We start from the raw sequence: 22607 nt of genomic DNA, 5'->3' as shown, positions 1-22607 counted from the left end.
CAAATAGGTATGTATGTAGAATTTTGATTTGTTAGTCGTAATTATATAAAATTGCGGTGAACGACGGTCTTCTTTGATTTTTTTTCGCGAAGGGAACGTCGACCGCAAGTTGGCAGAAGAATCTGTAGCGAGAGAACATCCGGCGGTTTTCTGCGGATACTCCGCCTGTGTGTATTAAACGTTTACAAGATCCTATTTTTCATCCATCACGCGAGGAAATCTGCGAGAAATAGAGCGTGGGTCTATTTGCAGAAATACACTCGGTGGACGAAGGATTAAGTATTGCCCTCGCTCTAAAAGCAGAGGACCCCGTGGCGCCACGAGAAACAAACAGAAAAAGAGAGAGAGAGAGAGAGCGAGAGAAAGACAGACGGAGGAGAAAACGTGAAAACGCACGATTCCACCGAACGTGAAACGACCGCGGTGCGTTGGCCTGTCGTCGAGTAAATTATACGAGGAACGTGATAAGCATCGGGAAGTGCGTCGGAGCCTCTGAAAGTCGCTCGGTGTCACGAATTTTTCTACCGGGAGAGCAGAGTCGGATGCAGTCTCCCTCCCTTCTCGTATACCCTCCCTCATATGTATATGCGTGCGACATCCCATAAATAAGAGCGCTAATCAGTGACGCATTCTGAGCACGCGGCGAAGCGTGGTGGGGCTCGGACCTTCGCTCCCATCACCGCCCAATTTCTCGACAGTTTTACACACAATTATCGTTATTAAATAGCGCGACAAATAAACACGTTGTTGTACGCGTTTTTCGATTGAAATGCGATTGAGCGAGAGAAAAAAAGAACTCCGTCTGGATCCAGAGTGTCGCCGATCGGTCGTTCGAATAAATTTTGCGAATCCGCCGCGATATAGGAATAAGCATTTTCCACAAATCTCTCACTCTCTCTTTCTCAGCGTGCCGTTGATCGTTTCTATTCTCGCGGTTTATTTAAAGAGTTTCACGTGAGAGAGAAATTGTTGAGCCGCATCAGTTAGCCACTTCGCACGTGTGCCTCGAGATAATGCAAATGGAGCCCTCACTCGGATCCTTTGTTTCCGTCTTTCCTTTTTCGCGTTCCTCCCCCGCTATCGTGATAACTCCTAATCGCTACAGCTGTAAATCTAAGTGACAACCAGATAAACCAGATGATAAACCAGATAATGCGCCTCGTAAAATTATTTCGGACGAAAGCGTGGCGCAATCGCTATCGCCGCTCCGCCCGGGAAAGTATAACCGTCGCGCTCCCTTTCTCTTCCGGCCCTTACGAAGGCCCCCTTCTTCCTGCCCAAATCCTCGTAATTATCATCACGGCGTTAATACTGTAATACCGGCGCCAACCTGCACTCTCGAACGCGCCGCGACAGGCTCGGGAAAAACGGTGTGTGGCCCGCCGATGCCTCGCGGATAATTGATGGCTACGCGAGAGTTTTCCTGAAGAGCCACTCGCGGGCCCCATAAATAAGACTTAATCAGCAAGGAAAGGAGGAACGGAGAGAGAGGCGAGAGAGAGAGAGAGAGAGAATACCGGCTTTCTGGAGAGCCGGTATTCTCTCTCTCTTTCTTTTCTTCTCTCCAAAGAATTTATCTTTCTCTCACAGATTCGCTTCTCGCCAACCCTCCTCTGCTCCCTCCGTGCGTGACTTTTACAGCCGCCGAAACGAGCGATTTACAAATTCTAAATCCTCCCTTTGAGCGGTCGCTTATTAGTACGTTCGTTCGGGGGTATTTACGACATTGGCCCGCGATCAATTCCTCTCGGCAGTATCTTGGGAAGAAGTAATATATTGCGGATAGGAGATGACATTCTCTCTCTGTCTTTTTTTTTTTTCTTTGGAATGTAGCAGATCGTCATCTTTAAATCGAAATTCAAAACACGCCGGATTCTTGGCAAAATAAAAGTCGCACGCGCGAGGTGATAGCGGTGGGGAATGTTGCGGAACAGGCCTAACAAACAAATGAATTTATACATTTAATAATAATTATTAATTATGCTTATATATTTAACAAGGAACAGATTAGATTGCCCATCGTTTTTTTTTATCGGACATTAAGGGAAATTAACTTCTTAATTTATAGGGGTGTTCGCCTAAAATCGCGAGATCGGCGATACACGCGGGGACGTCTCGCCACGCTGCGGCCGATTTTGTCGGAAGGCCGAATACCGTTTCGTGACTCAGATCGCGGCCCGTGTTTGTTTATGCGCGACGAGTATCCATCCGGCGCGGTGTTCGTGAAAATCCCTCTGCCAACATATTCGTGTGGGCGAATAGCGCAGATCTTCCATTCGCGGTCGCTCGTCGCGGCCACCGCGCCGCGGAACCACGCGACGCGGCCGTGCATCTGCATCCGTAAATACGCGTGAGAGAATTGTGACAGCCGCGCGCGTCGGTCGGCCGGGAATTCAGCAGTTCCTGTCATTTATGCAATGCGACTTTTAAAGCAACCCCGATGAAATGCAGTTTCCGTTTGCTGCTCCCCTGGCAACCGCCTCGACGGTTTCGTCGAAAATTTAGCTCGAGCACGAAAGAAACTACGATCGCACGAATTATCAACCGCCCGTTGTTTTACGTCCTGTATCAATTTTATTTTAAAAAAATGTATGATGTATTATTCTAATTATATCCCAAGGTGACGTAGTAAATGACGTTTTAATAATGTCTTAATGACATCTCTAACGTTAGAGACATTATTGAAGAGATCAAGACATTAAGACATTATTGAAACGCCATTTGACGTCACCTTGCTTGGGATTACATTGCAGTTTATATATTTATCGTCAATGATTTATTTTAATTAAAAATTTAGTGTCAAGCATCGTGCGATTATGGGAAGAAAATTCTTTTTTTTTCTAGAAAAATAAGTGATAGAAGTGGTATACTGGTTTTCAGTTTGTTTACGGAAGAGAAAAAAAAACTGAAGCGATATGTTGGCGTATATCAACATCGACTTGAATTTAAATTCCTTTTCGGTTCCTAATCTGGTTTTGTATAAGGGTCACGAAAAGGTTCGTTCCCGTTTGCGGCGGTGGTGTAAACGGTAGACAATGGGCGAGCTGTTGTCCGCCGTCTCTAAACTTACCGTGAATATAATCTGTAAATCTCAAGGTGTACATGTAAGTGTGCGTCGAGGCACGAACGAGTCGACGAGCTGACGTTGACGGCGCGATGACAAAGCGAAACTGAGTCACGATTGCTCGAGCACTCTTGCGCTCTTGACTTTTCCGTGTCATTGTTGCGAGAATTCAATTGCAGCCTAAAACCTAAGAGAGACCCATGGAGTTTTTCCCTCGCGCGCCAATTAATGCGCAAGGACTCTGCCAATCGGTTATCCTCGGATTCGTTTCAGGTATCGCGCTTCAATGGCGGTATATGTTGCGTAACGCGCAACATTCTCACACCGGTAATTAATTGCATTTTGCCGAGGCGATATTGCCATTACATGGGTACTATATTATTATAGGATGCATTACATTCTACTAATAACGTTAACGTCTTCTCTCCTGGATAAGTGTCAAAGACAATTTATCATTTTCATAATTCGCGTCTATTATAATAGCATTTACACGTTTAATAGTGTAATGTCGCAATTAGAACTCGCTGATGGCCGTCGTACGTGACATAAAAATCGCCGGTCTCGAAGCGGAGCGGCGATGACGCGAAACTTTCCGACTTCCATTCACGGCGTTCTCGTTTTACGTAACAATATACGTGTAAGTCATCAACTCGGATTCTTTCTCGTTACAGAGCATCCGGGGAACAGGTCGAGCCACGGCTTTAGCCGGCGGGGCGGCGGGTACCATCACTCCCTGTACTTTCCCGTCGCGATTTCCGGCGCGGGCGCGGGGGACGTCACGGTCGATCACGCGTCCCTGAGATTCCTCCTCCAAGGCGATCACAGACGTCCGCGCGATCTCGAGGCGCTGGTCTATCTCCGCGCGCCGGCCTCGGCGGCGCGGCGTCTCCTGCTGCGCCGCGGGATCCCGCAGGGCGAGCATCCGACCGGCGGCAGCCGGTGGCTGGAGCTGGACACCACCGAGGCGGCCGCGAGCTGGCTCGAGCACGGCCTGGAGAACCACGGACTGGAGCTCGAGTTCCTGCACGACGGCCGGCCGACGCGGCGTGAGGTCGCCCACGCGACGTTGAACGTGTTCGCCGCGTCGGAGCCCGGCGGCGGAAGGAGGAAGAGGTCCACCCCCGAGGAGCTGATGCCGCTGCACAAGGGCCGGCGCAGCCGGTGCCGCGACAACAACAAGAAGTGCTGCCGGCACGAGCTGACGGTGATGTTCAAGGACCTCAAGGGCTTCGAGTTCATCGTGTACCCGAAGGGCTTCGACGCCGGCTACTGCAAGGGCCGCTGCCCGCCCCGTTACAACCCGGCGCACCATCACGCCCTGCTGCAGAGCCTGCTGTGGAAGGAGGACCGGAAGAGAGTGCCCAAGCCGTGCTGCGCGCCCAGCAAGCTCGACCAGCTGATGATCGTCTACTTCGACGAGAGCGGGAGCGAACAGCTGAAGGTGTCCAACTGGAACAACATCCAGGTGGTGGAGTGCGCCTGTTCGTGAAGATGGGGAAAGAGAGCGAAACAGTCTACCATGGCCGAGGACTCACCAAAGAATCGTCCGAATTGCGGTTCGGTGATGCCGCGCGCGCACGCACGCACACACACATACACACACACACACACACACACTCTCTCTCTCTCTCTTCTCTCTCTCTCTCTCGCGTTAAGATTATACTAATAATAATAAATATATTGATAATGAAATGCGAAAGTAAAAGAATGTACCGTCGTTCGAGCGACTTTTAGGATTCTCGTGCACCTCCGCGATCCCTCTAGACTTTCATAATTACTTCTCTCTCTTTTTTTTTTCTCTTCGTACGATTCGGACGATCCGAGGGCATCACCGAACACTTAGACCCTATAAAGGTCTCGCATCGACTGTGATACTAACGATATTTACTTGTCATTCTATTCCTTATTACATAGCGATCGTATTTTATATTATTAGAACATTCTCGTTGTTTCCCGGCTAAACGGAAGCGAATCGTCAGACAAATCATGAGCAACGACGACCACCGTTGGATCTGTCTTTCTTTTTTTAGCCGGGCGAACCTCCCCTCCCCTGTACGAAACACCATAACATCATCATGCATTTGTAACGAATACCTTCTATCTGTTAATTTATTTACAATCACGCTAGGCTTCTGCGAAACAAAAAAAAAATACGAGCGAGTCGATGTCTGTTAACGTATAACAGTTTTGTGACACAAGCTAAAGTCTTCGCTCTATCGAACCTGTTTTGTATCGAGGTTTCGTTTAGTTCCTATAGAGTATTACGACTGGAATCTCTAAGTGTCCCGATAAATCTCTCGATTTCCCCCTCCTCCTCCTCCCCCGCAGTCTTACGACGATTTCGCGCGAACACGTTCTCGCGAAAAATTCCAGTACATAAATATTTTCCGCGCGCCGATCGATGGCCGCCGCGCCCGGTAATCTCTCCATGCATGCGTGAGCATTTCGCGAGCTCTGTGAGATAATAATATTCGCATTTTATCTACGAAGTAATGTGTATTGTGTACTCATATCGAGCGTGCAACGAGATCGATGAGAAATGTTGTTTTTTTTTTTGCTTTAACGCGCCCGATGTTATCAAATTGTATAAAAATTTATGATCGCACTATTGTAAATTATAATCTAATCACCCAGCGGCGCTCTTTCACCCATCATTATTCCTGTACCTCTTATTGTCAACTTATTCGATGATGAAGATCCATTTAATATAGCGAAGTCTTAAATATATGATCTATCAGTTTTCAATAAAGAGACGCGCTTATTTCTCTTTCATCTCCCTGCACTGTGCGTTGGTATCTGAATAAATTGTAATTCAAAACAAAATTCGAATTGATCTTACACCAAGTAAAACGTTTTTTTCGTTACCAAAGTGAAAAAGACTTTTCACAATTTTCTTAATTTTAAATCGATACCTTAATGATAAAATCTCGAACAAAATTTATTAAAAGATAATAAAGGCACATTTCAAAGATTCGAAAATTTATAACATTATTTATTTTTATTGTAACTTTACAGGAAAACAATACACAAGATTGTCTTATTCTCTCTATCGATTTTTCTTTTCTTTTCGAAGAAACGTTTCTTATAATTGTCAACAATCTATCTAGGATATATTTTAAATCTTCAATAATTTATTCAATTCATTGATTTAATCAAGCGATCGAATTTCTTTTAAATAAAAATTCGATTACTTTCTGTGGAATCATTGACTGCTGCATCAACAAGAGATAAGACTTGAAACATGCCGTTTTCGTTACACTCGACAAATCGTCAAAATGATTAGAGCAGCATGTTGTTGCAAAATACATAATCTTAAGTACGATTCAAATATCCTGTCCTTCGAAAGATGCAAATTCAAAAATATTTAAATTCGCAAATTTAAATATTTAAATTTAGTAGTTAAATTCAGGGTATGAGGATATAAGGAGAACATGATTTGAAAGAGCTAATGCAAACTTATATCCAAAGCGGCGCGAATTTTAAAATGTATTTTTACAAAATACGAGCAGAATTTTCTCCTTACATTTCTATATTAATTTTTATCATTGATAAATCGAGATCTTCGGAAGCTTGGAAAGCTAATAATAGTCCAATCTAAAATTTACGTTAATCAATGATCGTTACACATAACTTTTAACAATTTTCAATAAAAAAAAGCTTGTTTATTTCTTCTACCTTCCACTTACTACTACTTTACGCTGGTATTTAACTAAATCATAATTTGAAATTACGTGAAATTAGAATTATTCTTATTTTCAGCAAAAATATCAGAGAAAATCATGTTTTTCACAATCTTACAAGTTTTTAATTCCTTATCTTAACAGCTGTTCAAATAATATTTAGAAATTCACAAAATTAGAACAAGTCTAGTGATTTATTAAGATTCCATTACTTTTATTATTTATATAGGTGTAGCCTTACAGACGTTTTCAAAATTAGAATCGTAAAACTAAATCGACGTCTCGAGTCGAGCGTTGTGATTTTATGAATAGAATGTAATGTGAAATCTACCATCGACGCGAGGGGTTATCTCGCCACGACAGCAATAAAGTTTCATTGAGCGTGACACCGCTGCTTACCCCGTTCGAGTTCGAAGGTTACCTCGTGTGCATTATGCAACCACGCGCATTCATGCCACGACTGTCACAAAAATACTATTTTCATAGCGGAAATTACTTATTTGGCCGGCTGATAACGGAGGAATGGAAAAGCGGTCTCCGCTATGTCTCTTCAATAAACACGCGAGACGCGAGCTTCATTCACAAACCGTAATCGCACGTCATTATTGATCGTAAATCAAACATAAATCGGTCAGCGACAATATTCGAGCGACAGCATCCGAGGATAATATCGGTAAATGAAACATTCCGCGGCAGTACTTTGAATACGAGAGAGAGAAAGAGATCTGGATTGAAAATTACATTTATAAAGACGACGGTTTCTTTTTCTATATACAGAGGTATATAAGATATAAATGAAGAAGTGTGAGTAACCTGTGAGATATAAATGAAATATTTTTTATCTCCTGGACGTTTTGCCGATTCCTCTCTTGCCGGAGAATAAATGCTTCGGCATCTTGTTGCCGATAAAACGATCGCCCTCGCCCTTGAAACCCTTCTTGGCTATCTTCTTCTTCTGCACTTTGTACGCCACGTTCTGCAGCTTCGCCTTCATCTGCAACAAACGAGAGCAAGGATAAAGCTACATTTTCACATTTATTGCGCAAATAAACATAATATGCTGATTTATAAATTAGAGAGCAGTTAAAACGAGATATTCAGTGCAACAATAATCTCCATTTTTCAAGGAAGTTGAATAACTCAATTTAAATTTGATTTTCTTCGATTTAAGATTAATTTTTTGAAAAATCTAGAGATGTAGATTAAATAATTGCTACGTTAAAATATATCCTCTAAATATCTTTGACTTACCTCTACATCTTTAACGCCCATGTCATTGCGCGGTGGTCTCGAAACGCTGCGGGCACGCGACTGCGACGCCGATTCCACACGCATGCGTTTCCTAGCAGGCTCTGAACGCGACCTAGACCGGCCTCTCGTTCGTGTGAAGTGTGCCTGTAATTATAATTAATCCAGAATATAACATAATATTCAAGATACAATAACATTAATAAATTACGATGCAACAGCGGAATTAATCTCTGTGAAATTGGACCCACTTTTTTACAATTCAAAAAAAATAATCAGAATTCCGATTGCCCCCCGAAGGGTCTAGAGTTCTCTATCGATTTTAGAGAGTTCCGTTAATTAAAGCAATAAAAACACCATTTAAAGACAGATTAAAGGGGCGGGGGGCAACTTCACATTTCTGTAATTTTAAAAGGCTTATTATATAAAAGGCTATAACTTTTTTGTTTTTCATTTTGACGCGATTTTCGATCATTGAAGATAATTGATAAAACTCTTTGGGGATAAAACTCTCTATCAAAACTCAAGAAATTGCCGGAATTAAAAAAAAAAATTTGAAAATTTTCGAGTACTTTCCATATCAGCCAAAAAATTATTTTTTCGAATTAAAAAAAATAGGACTAACTTCACAGAGATACTGAATTGACAGTACGATGTGAACAAGTGCCTTGAACTATTTGCTTTGAGGACACTTAGATTATATACGCAACACTCACGTTTTCGGTATCTTCCATATCCACGCCTAGCTCCTCCATCTGCTCCTTCAGCCTCGTGACCGATCGGCCGCGGGTCTTAGCCGCGGCTGTACGCGGCAGAACCGGCTTCGTGGAGGCCTTCGTTATTCGCGCCTCGTCCCTCATGACGAACTTCTTCTCGCGAATCTCCTTCGCCAGCTTCTCGATCTCGCGCATCGTCTCCGTCAACTCCGGCACCTTGTAATCGTAGAAGCCAGCCTCCTCTCTCAACTGCTCTTCCTTCTCCAATTGATTCAATTTCTGAAAACGAAAGAACGGTATTATAGAAACACGTTTTGCGACGATCTCGATGCAATTAGACAGAATCAAAGTTTGCCGACTGACTTCGAAGATATCCAGGTCTATGTAATCCGCTATATTATGGCCCTCCCATATCTCCGGGATAACGTCGTACTTCTGATCTCCCTCGATATCGTAATTCTTCTTCAGATCGAGCACGTAGTCGTCTCCCATCTCCTCCTCTATCTCCCTCTCCAATTTGCGCTTCCTCGCGGTTTTCTCCGCGGCGGCCTGCCTCTTCTTCAGCACGCTCTCCGGTATGCACGGCACGCGATTGGGATCCACCTTTTTCGGTTGAGCGATGTGCAATTGGTTGAGAAGCCCCTCCACCTGTAATCGTTAACGAAATCATTACAAACGGCATGCCAAACGTTTTCGAACGTTGAAGCAGTGTCTACAATGAGACTTAAGATCCGTTGGGTTAACTAACCTTTTTAGTCCTGATCTTTTGATCGACTCGGTAGGCCAGAAGTCGCTCGCAAGCCTCCAGCTTCACTTCCATCACGCCGAAATCGGTGACGGTGCTCATTTCCATCACAGGCACATTCGCGTCGTCCTCGAGCGGCTTCAGAACAGCCCTCTTCTCCGGGGATAGCTCCTCCAAACGTAAAATATCCACTTTGTTCAAGACTACCATCAGAGGCTTGTTCGTGAATAAAGGCTTAATGGATTCAAAAAGTTTCACCTACGTGAACAAAAAGAAAACACAAGGTTTTTACCACGTTGTGTTAAAACTCACAAGCGTTACGTTACATTCCGTAACTCACTTGTTCCTCCAGAGTATGGCCGCATTGCTCCGACAGGTCGTAGAAGTAAAGCACAGCGGCTCGCAGGTGAGCGAGAGCAGTCACCGCCTGCATCTCTATGACGTTTCTCTCCTCCAGCGGATGATCCAATATCCCGGGTGTGTCTATCACTTGCCATCGCAAGTATTTATAATCGGTATGCCCGACGTACAGGGATTTCGTCGTGAATGCATACGGCTGAACCTCCACATCGGCTCGAGTGATCTATAAAATAAATCACAATTACATTAAATACTGCTTGTACGCCTGTACGAAATAACTTAACTAAATAATTTATTGTATAATTAAATATAATTATTCAATAAAATTTAATTATAAAATTATATATTTTTACTTTGTTAAAGAATGACAATTACATTAAATACTGCCTGTACAAACTACTTGTGCAAAATAATTAACTAAATAAAATTAAATATAATTATAAAATTTAATTTTAATATTATTTTAATAAAATTTAATATTATTAAATATAATTATATAATTATATAAATTGTATAATTATAAAATCAATATGTATAATTACTTTGTTAATAAAACTGCTCTTGCCGACGTTTGGGAACCCGCATATGATTATCGTGCGCGTGTAAGGGTCTATGCTTGGCAGTCGAGCCAAGTGCTGACGGACTTGCTCGAGGTACGTCAAATTGGCCGCCTGCCGCTTCATAATGGTGGCCATTCGGCCCAGGGCGGCTTTCTTCAGTTGCTTACACCGATACAACGTATCTCCGTACTTCAAGAGACGAACATAATCCTTCGCTACGCTGTAATGAAAAATACAAATCTCGCACGGTGTTGCATGGCGATTTGACATGCTACACGTAAATCACTTGTTTCCTTACTTGTCGATCAAATGCCTCGCTGTGTTTATCTGCCCGAGCGCCAGCTTGTAGTGATCCTTGTCGTACAGGACGTTCATCAGGTCGGCGTAGAACGGATGGACGTCGTCCAGCTTGGGGAACTCCTGTATTATCTGGGATAATCTGTCGTGGAAGTTCTGCTGGGTGAACTTCACCTTCCGCGTGTAGAAGGCGCGTATCCTCGTGATCTTGTACTGCTTGTGCACGACAGTCGGCGTCTTCCGTTGTGTCTTCGACAGGATTATGTCGATGAAGTCCTACGACGAAAGAGGCAATAGTTATTTTACTCGGTTTTGCGAAAAGCTATATATATGTTATACAATGCAAGACTAATGGTAATAAATATTACAATGTAAGTGTACGAAATTACGGATCACAGATATATGTAACTAACCTTCGCGGTTGGGACAACCGCAATTTTCTTGAAATTGTACAAAACCATTTTTCTTTGGTTTACTGAACCGTGCGTCAGAGAGGCAACGTTCTTCTTCCTTCTCTTTTAATAAATATCTGCCCCCTCGGGAAGACGCAGGACGTTCCAGTCCCTTCGACCGCTCCTTTTACTCAGGCAAGCACCAGCACGTGTCTCAAGCTCGAAATCATCATGGCGGCGGCCTTTTTCGTGGCGCTATCAGAACGACGATATTATCGACAGGATCGTGAAAATTGTAATGTTCCGTCAGAGAGAAGCGCGAGAGAGCTCTGGGTTCTGTTGTGGGTAAACTTCACAATGGCGCGACTTTTAAAAATGCGACAGCTTTGGAATTACGAAATTTTTTTGTTTTGAAAATTTGATGCTGTTGAAGATGACGCAATTAATCAAATTTGCAAATCTTTGTAACACAGAAATTATTCATGCATTTCGTTACCCTGCCTTGGCAGTTTGCAAGTCAATCTCAGTCAATCTGCTCCGATCTGCAGCGGGCAGCCACGTGCCGCGCGTGCGCGTGTGGAAGCCTCGAGCTTGGCACGACTGACTCTCGCTCTCTTTCAACGTGTGGACGTTCGTCGCTAAGGTTAGCGAAATTTTGCATCCCGAAATATTGTCGCGATCCGTTCGCGAGCAAAGAAATTCGAACGACGTGCTCGTTCTGACAACCAATTTCGACCTGTAATTCGCTATATATCGAGATATAATTCGCGCGTATTTACGTAAAACGAATGTCGCCGTGAGATAACCTCTAAGAAGGAAAATCGATCTCTGTCCATAGGATGGCTCCGAGATACGAGTTGGCCGTCGGCCTCGACAGGGGTCACAAGACGACGAAGATCCGCGTGGCTAAGAGCAAGTCCGAGAAGGAGAAGACCGTCTGCCTGCGACCGTCCAGGCTGAAGGGGGTGAGTGGATGGCGTGTAACCTCTCTCTCTCTCTCTCTCAATCTTTCATTGTTATTGTGCGGCGTGTCGAGGCGTTGACACACCGTAATTTATTACTAATTTATTATTTAAATAAACGGAGCGGCTGAGAGAGTGAAACGTCCTGTGTCTTCCCGAAAGGGCAGATATAGGCATATACCTATATTTATCTTTTCTGCCTCACGTGTTGTAATCCCGCGATTTCTCATTGCAGAAGCAAACCAAGCACAGCAAGTTCGTGAGGGACCTGATCCGGGAAGTCACCGGGCATGCCCCTTACGAGAAGCGCGCGATGGAGTTGCTGAAGGTGTCGAAGGACAAGCGCGCCTTGAAATTCTTGAAGAGAAGGGTAAATGTTCATCTTATTTTGGTTCTTCGCATAAGTTTCAGATAATTCACAGTTTCAGGAGTATAGTAACGACTAACGTCATATATAATGTGAGCAGACATTTCTGGATTTGAAGTGGGATAGCTTTATGTTGGAGGAAAAGGGGAAGAATATATAAATGTAAAGATAAATAATAGCAATTTATTTTTTAAAAAGTAATTTTATATTTTGTTTGGCAAGAGAAACAATCACTTCGAAAGTGGAACGTCTGGTGACATTAGTCGTATAATTTCACTTCATGTTTTATGTTTTGTTTTATTAATATTTTAACGAAATACTGATAGTTGGATCAAAAAATATGTAACGAAAGGAACTAAAAAGATGCTCAAATTTTTAAAATGTTTAATATTATCCACTGCCGTAGTAGGAAGTTAATATTGCGGGGCAAGTTATTTTGTTTAAAAATGTTGAATTTTTTTAGACAAGGAAAAATAGAAATTCTCAGGGTTTAAAAAAATTTTTTAAATGTTTTTTCTAGTTGGGTACACACATCCGTGCCAAGAGGAAGCGAGAGGAGCTTGGAAATATCCTGGTACAGATGAGGAAAGCAGCTGCTCATCATTAATTGTATCCGCTAAAATTATAAACCGTTATATAATACTTGAATAAATCAATATTTCACATCGATAAATCTGCATTATTATAATTAATAGACAATAATTAATAAGGAACGAAACTTTTGTCAACTAGAGTCTAATATTGAATTTAAAAAATGTCAATTATAGCATAAAGAGAGAATGATTAAAAGACAAGTCGATATTAGCAATATTTAATACTAGTTTATTTTGACAATAGTTAATTTAAAAACAGACGCTGATTTGCTAAAATTTTACACACCTCTCGTAAGAGATAGACTAAAACTAAACCCCAGTTCTCAGTTGGTTTCCGTGGTGTAGTGGTTATCACATCCGCCTAACACGCGGAAGGTCCCCGGTTCGATCCCGGGCGGAAACATTATCTTTTGTCTGGGAGAAGAATACTAGATACATTTTTTTAATGCATCATTAAAAAAATTGTATTTTTAAATTAAGAATTTGATTAATTTTACGTCAAATTACTTTCATTTTTTTAATTTTTTTTATAATTGTATTTGTTTTTAATTCATTTGCATAGCAATGTAAAAGATAAAAATATTTTATATTAAATTTTATGAAGTACCTAACTAAGCTTTAATTTTAATATATTTTATATTCATAAATTAAAGTTGAAATTCAAAGGAGAATGAAAAGGATTTCTTGAAGATACAATATATAATTGTCTCTATTTATTAAAATATAAATAGTCTGGTATAGTAAGAGTAACATTTCTAATATGGTTGTGCCTACGTTTTGTACAAAAAAAATATACAAAAGGACAATCTCGAAGACTTCTAATAATGAAAAGAAATAAAAAATAGTTTGTTGAGAGTGTTGAGGCATGCGAAGAGCTACACGCGTTTAGTCCAAAGCATCCGTGTGTATTTGCAAGTGAGAATGAGATCAAAATTCCCGGAATAGTTCCTGCATTTCGTGCCGAAGTGTACAAGTGCTCGGACAATATAAACGTCCTAAATTTAAATTTACATCATTTTATTACATACGATATTCTAAAGTACTTGCTATTGTACAAATTTATCATTCTTTCCTTAAGACAATTAGACCAAGAAGCTAAACGAGAGTTGAGGAACATCGTTCGATACCTTCGAAAAATCGTAAAAGTTATTAGGCAAACATGTTGGGGCAGGAGGTTGTAAGAAGTGGCACAATTTAAGTTTAGCGCTCTCTGGATAATTAAACGACGTCGGTAATTATAAATAGGTAAATTGACCAACTGCCTCACCGACCGTCGCTAACAACGGCGTTTTGTTACGCGAAACGCGCGAAATTATCAAATTTAATTGTGTCACCTGTTGTAACCTCCTCTCCCCTAACCTCCTCTTTAAAGATGTTTTTTCGTTACGTTATTCAGAAAGTCTTTTCGTATTTTGAGTCGCCCTACTTGATGCGTCTGCATTCAAAGCAAATCACGTAATCTAGCTGTGTAATGGATTTTATTATCTCTAGTCGAACTTATAATATAGACATTTTTTAGATTGATTAAGAAGACTGTTAAAGAAAACTAATGCGACAACGTAAAAGACAGTCCATTTTTATACTTTTACATCTTAATGTTTGTATTGTAATATATACAATATATGTATATATTATATATATATATATATATTACAATAGATGCATAATACAATAGCAAAAAATTTTTTGGCGAAGCTTCGCTAAATTGTTTTATTCAATAGTATATATATGCCTTGTCATTTTTTGTAATAATAAACATTTTATTTTATTTTTAGAAATTACAAAATATATAATATTGTTAACAATAATTATATAAAATTTTCGATAGTTTCAACTTATCAAAGACATATGTCACACAAATACTGATAGGTCTACAAGAAATTTGTTACATGATTTCAAGACTGTATAATATTCTATTTAATCAATTATTATTCTAATTATTCCAATTATTATTCTATTATTTAATCAATTATTATTCTAATAAGCTTTAAGAAGTATAAATATAAGTATTCCATAATAATGGGTATATAAATATGTCTATTCTATAATTTTAAGTTTTCTACAATACAATTTGTTTGCGACATTGAACCTTATATCTTGTTTTTTTTTATCATTACACGTCCACATGTATTTTCCTATTCAGTTAATAACACATAACGATAACACCTAGCAGTTCAACTTCGGTTAAATGGATAGTTTTGTTATTTAATCTGACTAGAGAATAAAATGTTTGTACAAAAAAAATGTAGTACGTGTGAACGTAAGTATAAGGAGTTAAGTGTGATAACCTAATGTTAAAAATAGATAATAATTATCTGTATTTCTAATGTTTTTTGTTCACTGTACATCTTTTTTTTACATGATCATAGAATAGGAATACGAATCATAGCACAGTTATTTTACGTTGTTAGGAACTCTGATTAAAAAAGTAATTATTACAAAGTACAAGTAGTACAATTAAAGATTAAACTGTTAAACAACGTTATATAATTACGCTTAATTATACAAAATATTTTCGGATTTTTTTGTCGAAAAGTTCTACGTGTATCATCTTCTTTCAAATGATGATTATTATTATCGTCGAGGACACATTATATTATTAGTTTGTTACATACTTTTGAGAACTTAATTCTGACATAGTCAGATCACTAATAAATATATTGTTTTATTATAATAATTTACATAGATGTTTGCGTCGAAATAATATATGTAACAATATCAAATATTAAATATGGAATTCGTAGAAAAACAAAAATTATATTTAAAAATTGCAAAAGTAAAAAATGCAAATTTTTGAAAATTTGTTATGAAAAACCTGCATAAACATGCGGCCTTTTAATTATCATTATAAAACAATGTTATAATTAGACTCTTGCAAATCTGTTGATGGGCCGACTGGCAAATATTTCCACAATAAACAATTCAAATTATTTTCAATAAATTATAGATTTAATTAATAACAATTTTAAACAACTAAAAAATTTGTGCAAAGTCTTTCATTCTCTGAAATTTATCAGTTAAAACATTTATATCATGTGTGCCTCACATATCTCTCAGACACATAAAAACCTAAATATTTTTATACATATAACAGGCTAGTAAAATATATATTTACTTGAATTCATTAACATATCTTATCTGAAATTGAATAAGATATAATACATTTAAAATTATGTGTGATATATCTTACCATTCCTATAAATTTTTACATTTTTTTCAACAATTTTCTCCTATTTAATGTATATATGCATACATAGTTTGCATATATAATATATATATATACAAAATCTAATTTGTACGGGAGCTCTTATGCTCCATTCTTGTCACGATATTTTCACATATTGTAGTGTTTTACTAAAAATTATTCAGTTCTAACATGTATAATAAATGTCGATGTATTTCCTCAGTTGTATTCGCAAAGATGTCCACAACCAGTAGGACACTGTCGATTGTTATTAAACCATTCTCTCATATGATTAATGTGACCTCCGTGCGCACAACCTTGACACCATACGTAAACACCACGTACTACCTGCACGAAAAATAAAATTGATCATAATAAATATAGCAATTTTCCTATCTATTATACTGAAATTATAATCAAATGCAATTAAATAATTTCCATATTAATTGTAATAAATTATCACACAATTGTGATAAATTTATTAACAATAAAAAGATTCCCTTTTAAAACAATATAATTTCTTTTTATGATCCATACGATAAGGCAATCAAATTTTTGAGAAAAGATTCGTATATGAATGATTACAAATATAATATATAATGTAAAAGCAAAATAAAATATTTCGCGTTTGGTAACATTATAATAAAAATAATCATAATAAATATAGCAATTAATAGGAATAGTCTCTTGTATTGTAATTTCCCGCGTGCTTTTTTTTTAGTTCTCACTCTGAATAAATACAAATTACTTCATGAATTTAAATGAGAAATTTCTCTAACCTGATTACAAAGGGAGCACAAAGCGTGCTCGGGCGTATGACAATGATCGCACAACCATCCGGATCGTTGCAGTGATTTTGTGCATGCTACGCAACACGCGTGTATCGTAGTCGACTGTTGATTCAATTGCGATATGGAAGGGATCCACGACAATTGTATTATCTGTAAATAAAATTTTTTATGAAATCTATTTGTCATTTATGAGTAAAAATTTTCGAAAAAGAAGTACATAGTATTTCATTGCGTAATAATTAAAAGAACAAAAATTCTACAAGATATCGTGAGAAATTTCGTGTCGGTTGCAAGACAATATAACGCAATTATTTGTAATAATAGACAAACCTGTGTAGCCACATGCCAGAGCTTAAATTTGCCGAGCATGTCCAAGTATTCTAATATCCAATGTTCCTGCAAAGCTACGGGGATGTTCAACTTTTTCCTTATTTCTCCTAGGACGATGAGCATCGACACCGTCGTCTGTACATCTCTGATTGCCGTGTGATAGCGCAGCCCCTCCAGAACCAGAGGTGTAAAATTAAAGGGCTGAGGCTTAGGTAGGACCGGAACTACCAACTGAGGTTGATCCTCGACTATAACGGAGGCTGAATTCTCGCTGAGATCGGGAGGATGATTGGGAAATTGTTCCGGTGGCGGGGACCGATCCTTGATCTCGTGCCGTAGAGGAAACGCCTCCTTCTGCAGCTCCTTGGTCCAATCGTCGTCCTCCATGCGCATCACAGTTTGCCTACTTTCGCCGGGATGCTCCAGAGACACGGGTTCGTATTCGGTCTCGCCGAAGATAAAGTCGCCTCGCGACGTCGAAGGTATATCGCTGAGCAACGGTCTCCTGTAATAATTAGAAATAAAATACAATTAACAATAAAATATACGTAAAATCAGGCAATTAAGAGTTCCACGTAGATGCGATAATTGATTTCTATTGGTGTAATTAAAGCACTTGATATTTTTAATCAGTTTATTTCTACAAATTAATAAAGTATTAGACTCTTGAAATAATACAACAATAAAATAGGCAACAATAAACTCAGGTAATTAAGAGTCCCACGCAGATTTTAGGACGTAAAATTCTTTCAATTTATTCCAACTTCAAGTTACATAGAAATCCTCCGCGAACGGAAGCTTGAATGAAGCCGAAACGTTCGCGAAGGATTTCTATGTAACTTGGAATAAATTGAAAGAATTTTACGCCCTAAGATCTGTGTGGGACTCTTAATTGCCTGATTTTACCTATTTTATTGTTGTATTATTTCAAGGGTTTAATACTTTATTAATTTGTAGAAATAAAATGATTTAAAATACTTTAAGTGCTTCAATCACACCAGTAGAAATCAATTAGTTTCGGGATACACGCACGCAATATTCCAAAATTTACTTAAATTTATGTATGCCAAATTTATATGTTATAAAAATATTACACAATTGTACCTCGGCAGAACAGTTTCCGTATTAGTCGACGGTCCCATGATATTTTGATTCTCCGGCGCTTCAGTTTCCGTTTCAGTCTCATCGTCACCGCCACTGGCAGCGCCCGCAGCATTTTCCCCTTGAAGGGATTTCGCGTCCTGTTCGTGACCTGAGAAAAATAATAAATTGATGCAATTAAATGCGACGCGGTAATAGAATATTAATATAATGTTCATGATATTCCTGTCTGTGCTTACTTGATTGTTTACTCGCGTTTGATTGTTCCATGCCGGAGCTCTTTGTTACTCCCGGTACTATATTCGACGTATTCGCTATGTCTTCTTTAGGCGCCGTCGGTGCACTCTTTTGGAGTATCTCGAACGGATCTGTATACATGGTTTTTAAGATTTGCCACGCTTTGCTAACCTATATAGATATAAGATTATTATTATTAAATACATTGGATTTATTATAGATATTGTATGTAGAAAACAATATTTTTTTCTCTTACAACAAAGTTACCAAAGTCGTGTGCAACGCGTGCATTGTGATCGCAGGCTTCACTGAAATTTCCAGAAAGCAAATAATTCTCTGCGGCTACCTTGAACCAATTCGGCTTTTGTACACATCCACGGAATCTATGCATTACACTTAAAGCCATGCAGAAGGTGTCATCATTTGTAACAGGCGTTCTCCTGCAGAGCAAAAGATCAAAGATGTGTAGTTAAATAAAATTAAATAAGACAAAAATTGACTTTGGTGTAAAAAAAATTCTTTTTTTAGCTAAAAAAAAAGCTGGCTATCAATGTTAATGACTCGCATTGGCACTTAAATTAATAACAATTTTGTTTATTCTATTTTACCTATCGTGGTTTTTATAATCAATACTTTTACGATATATCTTGACAAAATATTCACCTCATTAGATAACTTAGCTGTCTCGCAATACTCGCTGGTTCATATTTCACCTTAGAAGCGCATGTAATATCATGTTTCAGATTTATTGCAACGCTCTGTGGATTCGCTTTGCTGGCCGGCCTTACTGCATCGTCGAAAACGTGATGGTACAAAGTGCAGTCCTACAAAAAAAAAAAACAAAAGCATAAGGATGAGAATCGTGCTGTATATTGTAATGAAAGAGCGAATAATGGTCGGGGGTATTACTCTGCTCGTTGACAGGAACGATTGCGGGTTGCCTCTCCATGCCACACCCGTGGGAACGTCTTTATGCTCGTTGAAGCTCGCGAATGGAATGTACGGTCTGCGAATATCCCATACGTTTATGCTGCAATCGACGACTAGAGCGCAGCTGGCTATGTGATACTTTTTCTGAGGTCTCCACTTTATACGTCCCACTGAGGCGATAGTGTGTATGGTGTAGTCGCAACTTGGTTTACCCGATAAGTCCCAAACCTGCGTAGAGTTACAGCGATATAAATATAAAATTGTAATCGTAGATTCCACAAAAGTGCGCATTGACATACAGAAAGTTATGTACCTTGATAGTTTTGTCCCTGGACGCTGTGGCAAGCCAAGTAGCTTCCGGATGCCAGTCGCAGGCGAATATCGGGCCACTATGCGCGGTGAAATGCTGAAAGTAACGATCCGGTTTTCTCATATCCCACTGCTGTACATGACCGTTCTCAGACACCGCGGCAAAGGTGTGAGGTTGTTGCGGACAAAATTGGACGTCTCTCACAGATTCCGTGTTACTAAAAAAAACATGAACATATAATTATAACCATCTATCAAATTAAATAAAAAGTCTTATTTAAGTCAAACAACGCTAACAACGATAACTAAGCTTGCGTGGACCATCTATGCTGTAACATAAATTCATGCAAATTATATTTTACCTATAAAAAGTTTTGATAGCCTCTTTTATTCGCAGATCGAAGCATTTCATGGTACCGTCTTGCGAGCCAGATATCAACCACATGGGTTCCGTCATGTGGAAGCTTACTTTATTCACGGTTCTCTTGTGATCTACGAATACGTGATCCTGTTTCGATCGAGACTGCCTGTTCAGGTTCCACAAAACGACCGCACCGTTTGTCGCCGCAGTCGCGAGTATATGATCTGCAATTTAATAACACGTTATAAGATAATTTGGTAAACTACATTAAAATATAATGTACTTCACTATTATATAATGTACAAAGAAAGAGAAAATTAAACTAAGTACATGCATAAAAATGGATGTAAATTAAGCTAGAAAAAATTCAGAAATATATGTCTATTATATCATTAATTTGTTAATATAAAATTCAATATAAAAATAATGTATTAAAAATATATATTATAAGATTAATTAGATTACCATCATTAAGATTCCAAGCAACATCGTTGCAAGAAAAATTCAGGTTGAGATTTTTTCCAACACGAAGATTGCAAGCTTCTTCAAACCTATCCTCCAGCAATGTGAATATTTTGAAAACTGCAATAAAATATTGCTGCGATATAAGTCTCATACATGAGTTATACAGTAATATTACACACAGTAATATTACAAGATGCAAATTATTATTGCTTTTAGAAGTAGAAAGTTTAATAATATAAACTATATTAATTATAAAGCGTTTTTTATTTATATCGATCATTGTAGTAAATCTGTAGTACATATCCTAATTATTTTGTAGTATATCTTATCTCAAGCTAAAAACTCACCATTGCGACCGGCTATCACAACCTGGCTGTTATCTTTGTTAAGGGCTAAGGCATTTGCCGGTCCTTCTTGAGCGACGCATATAGTTCTCGACGTCATGCTGTAGTTTTTCAAACGAAAAAAATTAAATTAATATAATTATCATTGTAGTATTAAATTATTATTAGCAATTATATTCATACCTTATAATCACAGCTTATAATTCCTGTCCTGTTGAAGGCCCAGCTGTACACGCATTCACTTCACAGTGTTGTATGTAGCATAATTCATTTTGGTAGGTGCAGTTATAATACCTAAACATACATATATATAGAGATATACTTTGGAGTAGTTCGTGTTTGTCGAAAATTGATTTTTAATTATCGTAAGAGAATAAATTGTAGAGATCAAATTTTTATACGAATTTCCTTACCTTTCCTTTTTTCAAGAAAGAAAAATTTCTTTCTTTCTACGTTTTCAGACTCCTCGTTCAATAGTAATAATCGTTGGATGGGAGAGTGGACCTCGTTTTTAGAAGGTACTTCAGGAGACGAAATTTTACTTTATACTTTTAGGGTACTTCACGGAACTTTACTTTATGGTGCTTTTGGACTAGAAACTCATCAGAGTGCTTCCAAGTGAAAATTCGAACGCCTTTTTTTGGGGTGGTCAGGTGCATTCAGGTGGGGGGAGCCCGAACGCACTTTCAGATTAATCTTTTCGAGATTATCCTGCGATTGTCTGAAATGCAGTTCAGCTGTCCATAACCACTTCGGAGCGGGATGACACAGCGCAATGTTCGGTGCATCTATTTCTCTCGCTTGCGTGTAAATAAAATTAGTATTCATGTATGCGTACGTATATATATTCAATATATAAATTTGCAGAAGGGAGGAGCGAGGGAGAGATTTCGACACGCGAAACTGAGGGTGACTCCGGTAATTCCGAAACTTCCGATTAACTTAACCGGCGATCGACTTGTCGAGCAAATATCTGTTCAGGCGAACGGAATTATCAATCTTTTGGCTATTAAATGGAAAAGGAAAAAGATCCGATCGGGAATCGCCGAATTGTGTTGCAAAAAGCAGCATTCTGCCGGTTGAATCAATCGTCAATCGATCGACCTGATCGGAGCTTCGTCGAGGGTAGCCTTAAAGAAAAGGGAGCACACAGAGGTAAAATACACACACATCACGTGCGTCACGTCGAGCCGAGGGCATATAATTGATCGCGGCGGATCGCGACGATCGTAACGTAATTTACGGGCGTAACGTGACGAGCGCGGGGCGAAACGTGACGTTCAACGCGATGGCGTGTAAACGGGTGCCGGGCAGGCCGGGCTGCGTCGAACGGACACGAGGTTGTCATGGGAAGGAGTTTGAACGGCAGGTCGAAGCACGCGCTGAAACGTCCGCGCGAGCGAAGAAAAAAAAAGAAGCGACCGACGAACCCACGGCGGGCGCGCGAGACGATCGCGGGCGTTGATTCGCACGCGGGGCGCCACATGAGAACCCGCCGCGCGCCGCGCGGCAGCGCCGTCTGCGAACCGGCCGTGACGATCCTCGTATAGCCCGCTGACGGCGCTGACTGC

At 39.4% G+C, this 22607-nt stretch overlaps 4 protein-coding genes and 1 non-coding gene across 7 annotated transcripts in view; 3 read left to right on the top strand and 2 right to left on the bottom strand.

Moving 5' to 3' along the window:
* LOC105448069 (bone morphogenetic protein 4) overlaps positions 1–4649 on the top strand; it is a 28700-nt gene extending 24051 nt beyond the window's left edge. The window contains exon 3 of the mRNA XM_011686432.1: positions 3736–4649. Within this exon, the coding sequence (XP_011684734.1) occupies positions 3736–4553 (818 nt within the window). The 3' untranslated portion in view covers positions 4554–4649. The remainder of the gene's footprint in view (positions 1–3735) is intronic.
* Positions 4650–6040: 1391 nt separating this feature from the next.
* Positions 6041–11425, bottom strand: LOC105447907 (probable nucleolar GTP-binding protein 1). The gene is made up of 9 exons (XM_011686204.1): positions 11084–11425; positions 10672–10946; positions 10356–10593; positions 9794–10036; positions 9457–9711; positions 9072–9356; positions 8709–8987; positions 7996–8139; positions 6041–7738 (listed from the first exon to the last, which is right to left on the bottom strand). Exons 1-9 carry the CDS (start codon positions 11129–11131, stop codon positions 7583–7585), a joined length of 1923 nt encoding a protein of 640 aa, XP_011684506.1. The 5' UTR covers positions 11132–11425; the 3' UTR covers positions 6041–7582.
* Positions 11426–11529: 104 nt separating this feature from the next.
* LOC105447906 (60S ribosomal protein L36) lies at positions 11530–13064 on the top strand. 2 transcript variants are annotated; one of them, XM_011686201.1, is made up of 4 exons: positions 11530–11705; positions 11901–12027; positions 12260–12394; positions 12912–13064. In XM_011686201.1, exons 1-4 carry the CDS (start codon positions 11545–11547, stop codon positions 12996–12998), a joined length of 510 nt encoding a protein of 169 aa, XP_011684503.1. In that variant the 5' UTR covers positions 11530–11544; the 3' UTR covers positions 12999–13064. The 2 variants fall into 2 exon arrangements, with proteins under 2 accessions (XP_011684503.1, XP_011684505.1); XM_011686203.1 differs by lacking the exon at positions 11530–11705 and adding an exon at positions 11712–11800.
* A 250-nt stretch (positions 13065–13314) lies between these two features.
* Positions 13315–13387, top strand: Trnav-aac. Its single transcript has one exon. It is a non-coding gene; the product is annotated as a tRNA-Val (tRNA).
* A 2673-nt stretch (positions 13388–16060) lies between these two features.
* LOC105447905 (WD repeat-containing protein 24) lies at positions 16061–22474 on the bottom strand. 2 transcript variants are annotated; one of them, XM_011686200.1, is made up of 15 exons: positions 22205–22474; positions 21450–21836; positions 21220–21330; positions 21040–21137; positions 20693–20809; positions 20229–20451; positions 19871–20084; positions 19537–19785; positions 19291–19451; positions 18884–19067; positions 18630–18798; positions 18394–18541; positions 17290–17794; positions 16948–17109; positions 16061–16516 (listed from the first exon to the last, which is right to left on the bottom strand). In XM_011686200.1, exons 4-15 carry the CDS (start codon positions 21134–21136, stop codon positions 16388–16390), a joined length of 2358 nt encoding a protein of 785 aa, XP_011684502.1. In that variant the 5' UTR covers position 21137; positions 21220–21330; positions 21450–21836; positions 22205–22474; the 3' UTR covers positions 16061–16387. The 2 variants fall into 2 exon arrangements, with proteins under 2 accessions (XP_011684502.1, XP_011684501.1); XM_011686199.1 differs by having other exon boundaries at positions 21450–22474.
* Positions 22475–22607: the final 133 nt, after the last annotated feature.

Source organism: Wasmannia auropunctata, unplaced genomic scaffold, assembly GCF_000956235.1.
Source record: "Wasmannia auropunctata unplaced genomic scaffold, wasmannia.A_1.0 LD336090.1, whole genome shotgun sequence".
Lineage (NCBI taxonomy): Eukaryota > Metazoa > Arthropoda > Insecta > Hymenoptera > Formicidae > Wasmannia > Wasmannia auropunctata.
The sequence above is the reverse complement of the archived record's forward strand: the minus strand, read 5'-3'. Positions and strand labels throughout refer to the sequence as shown.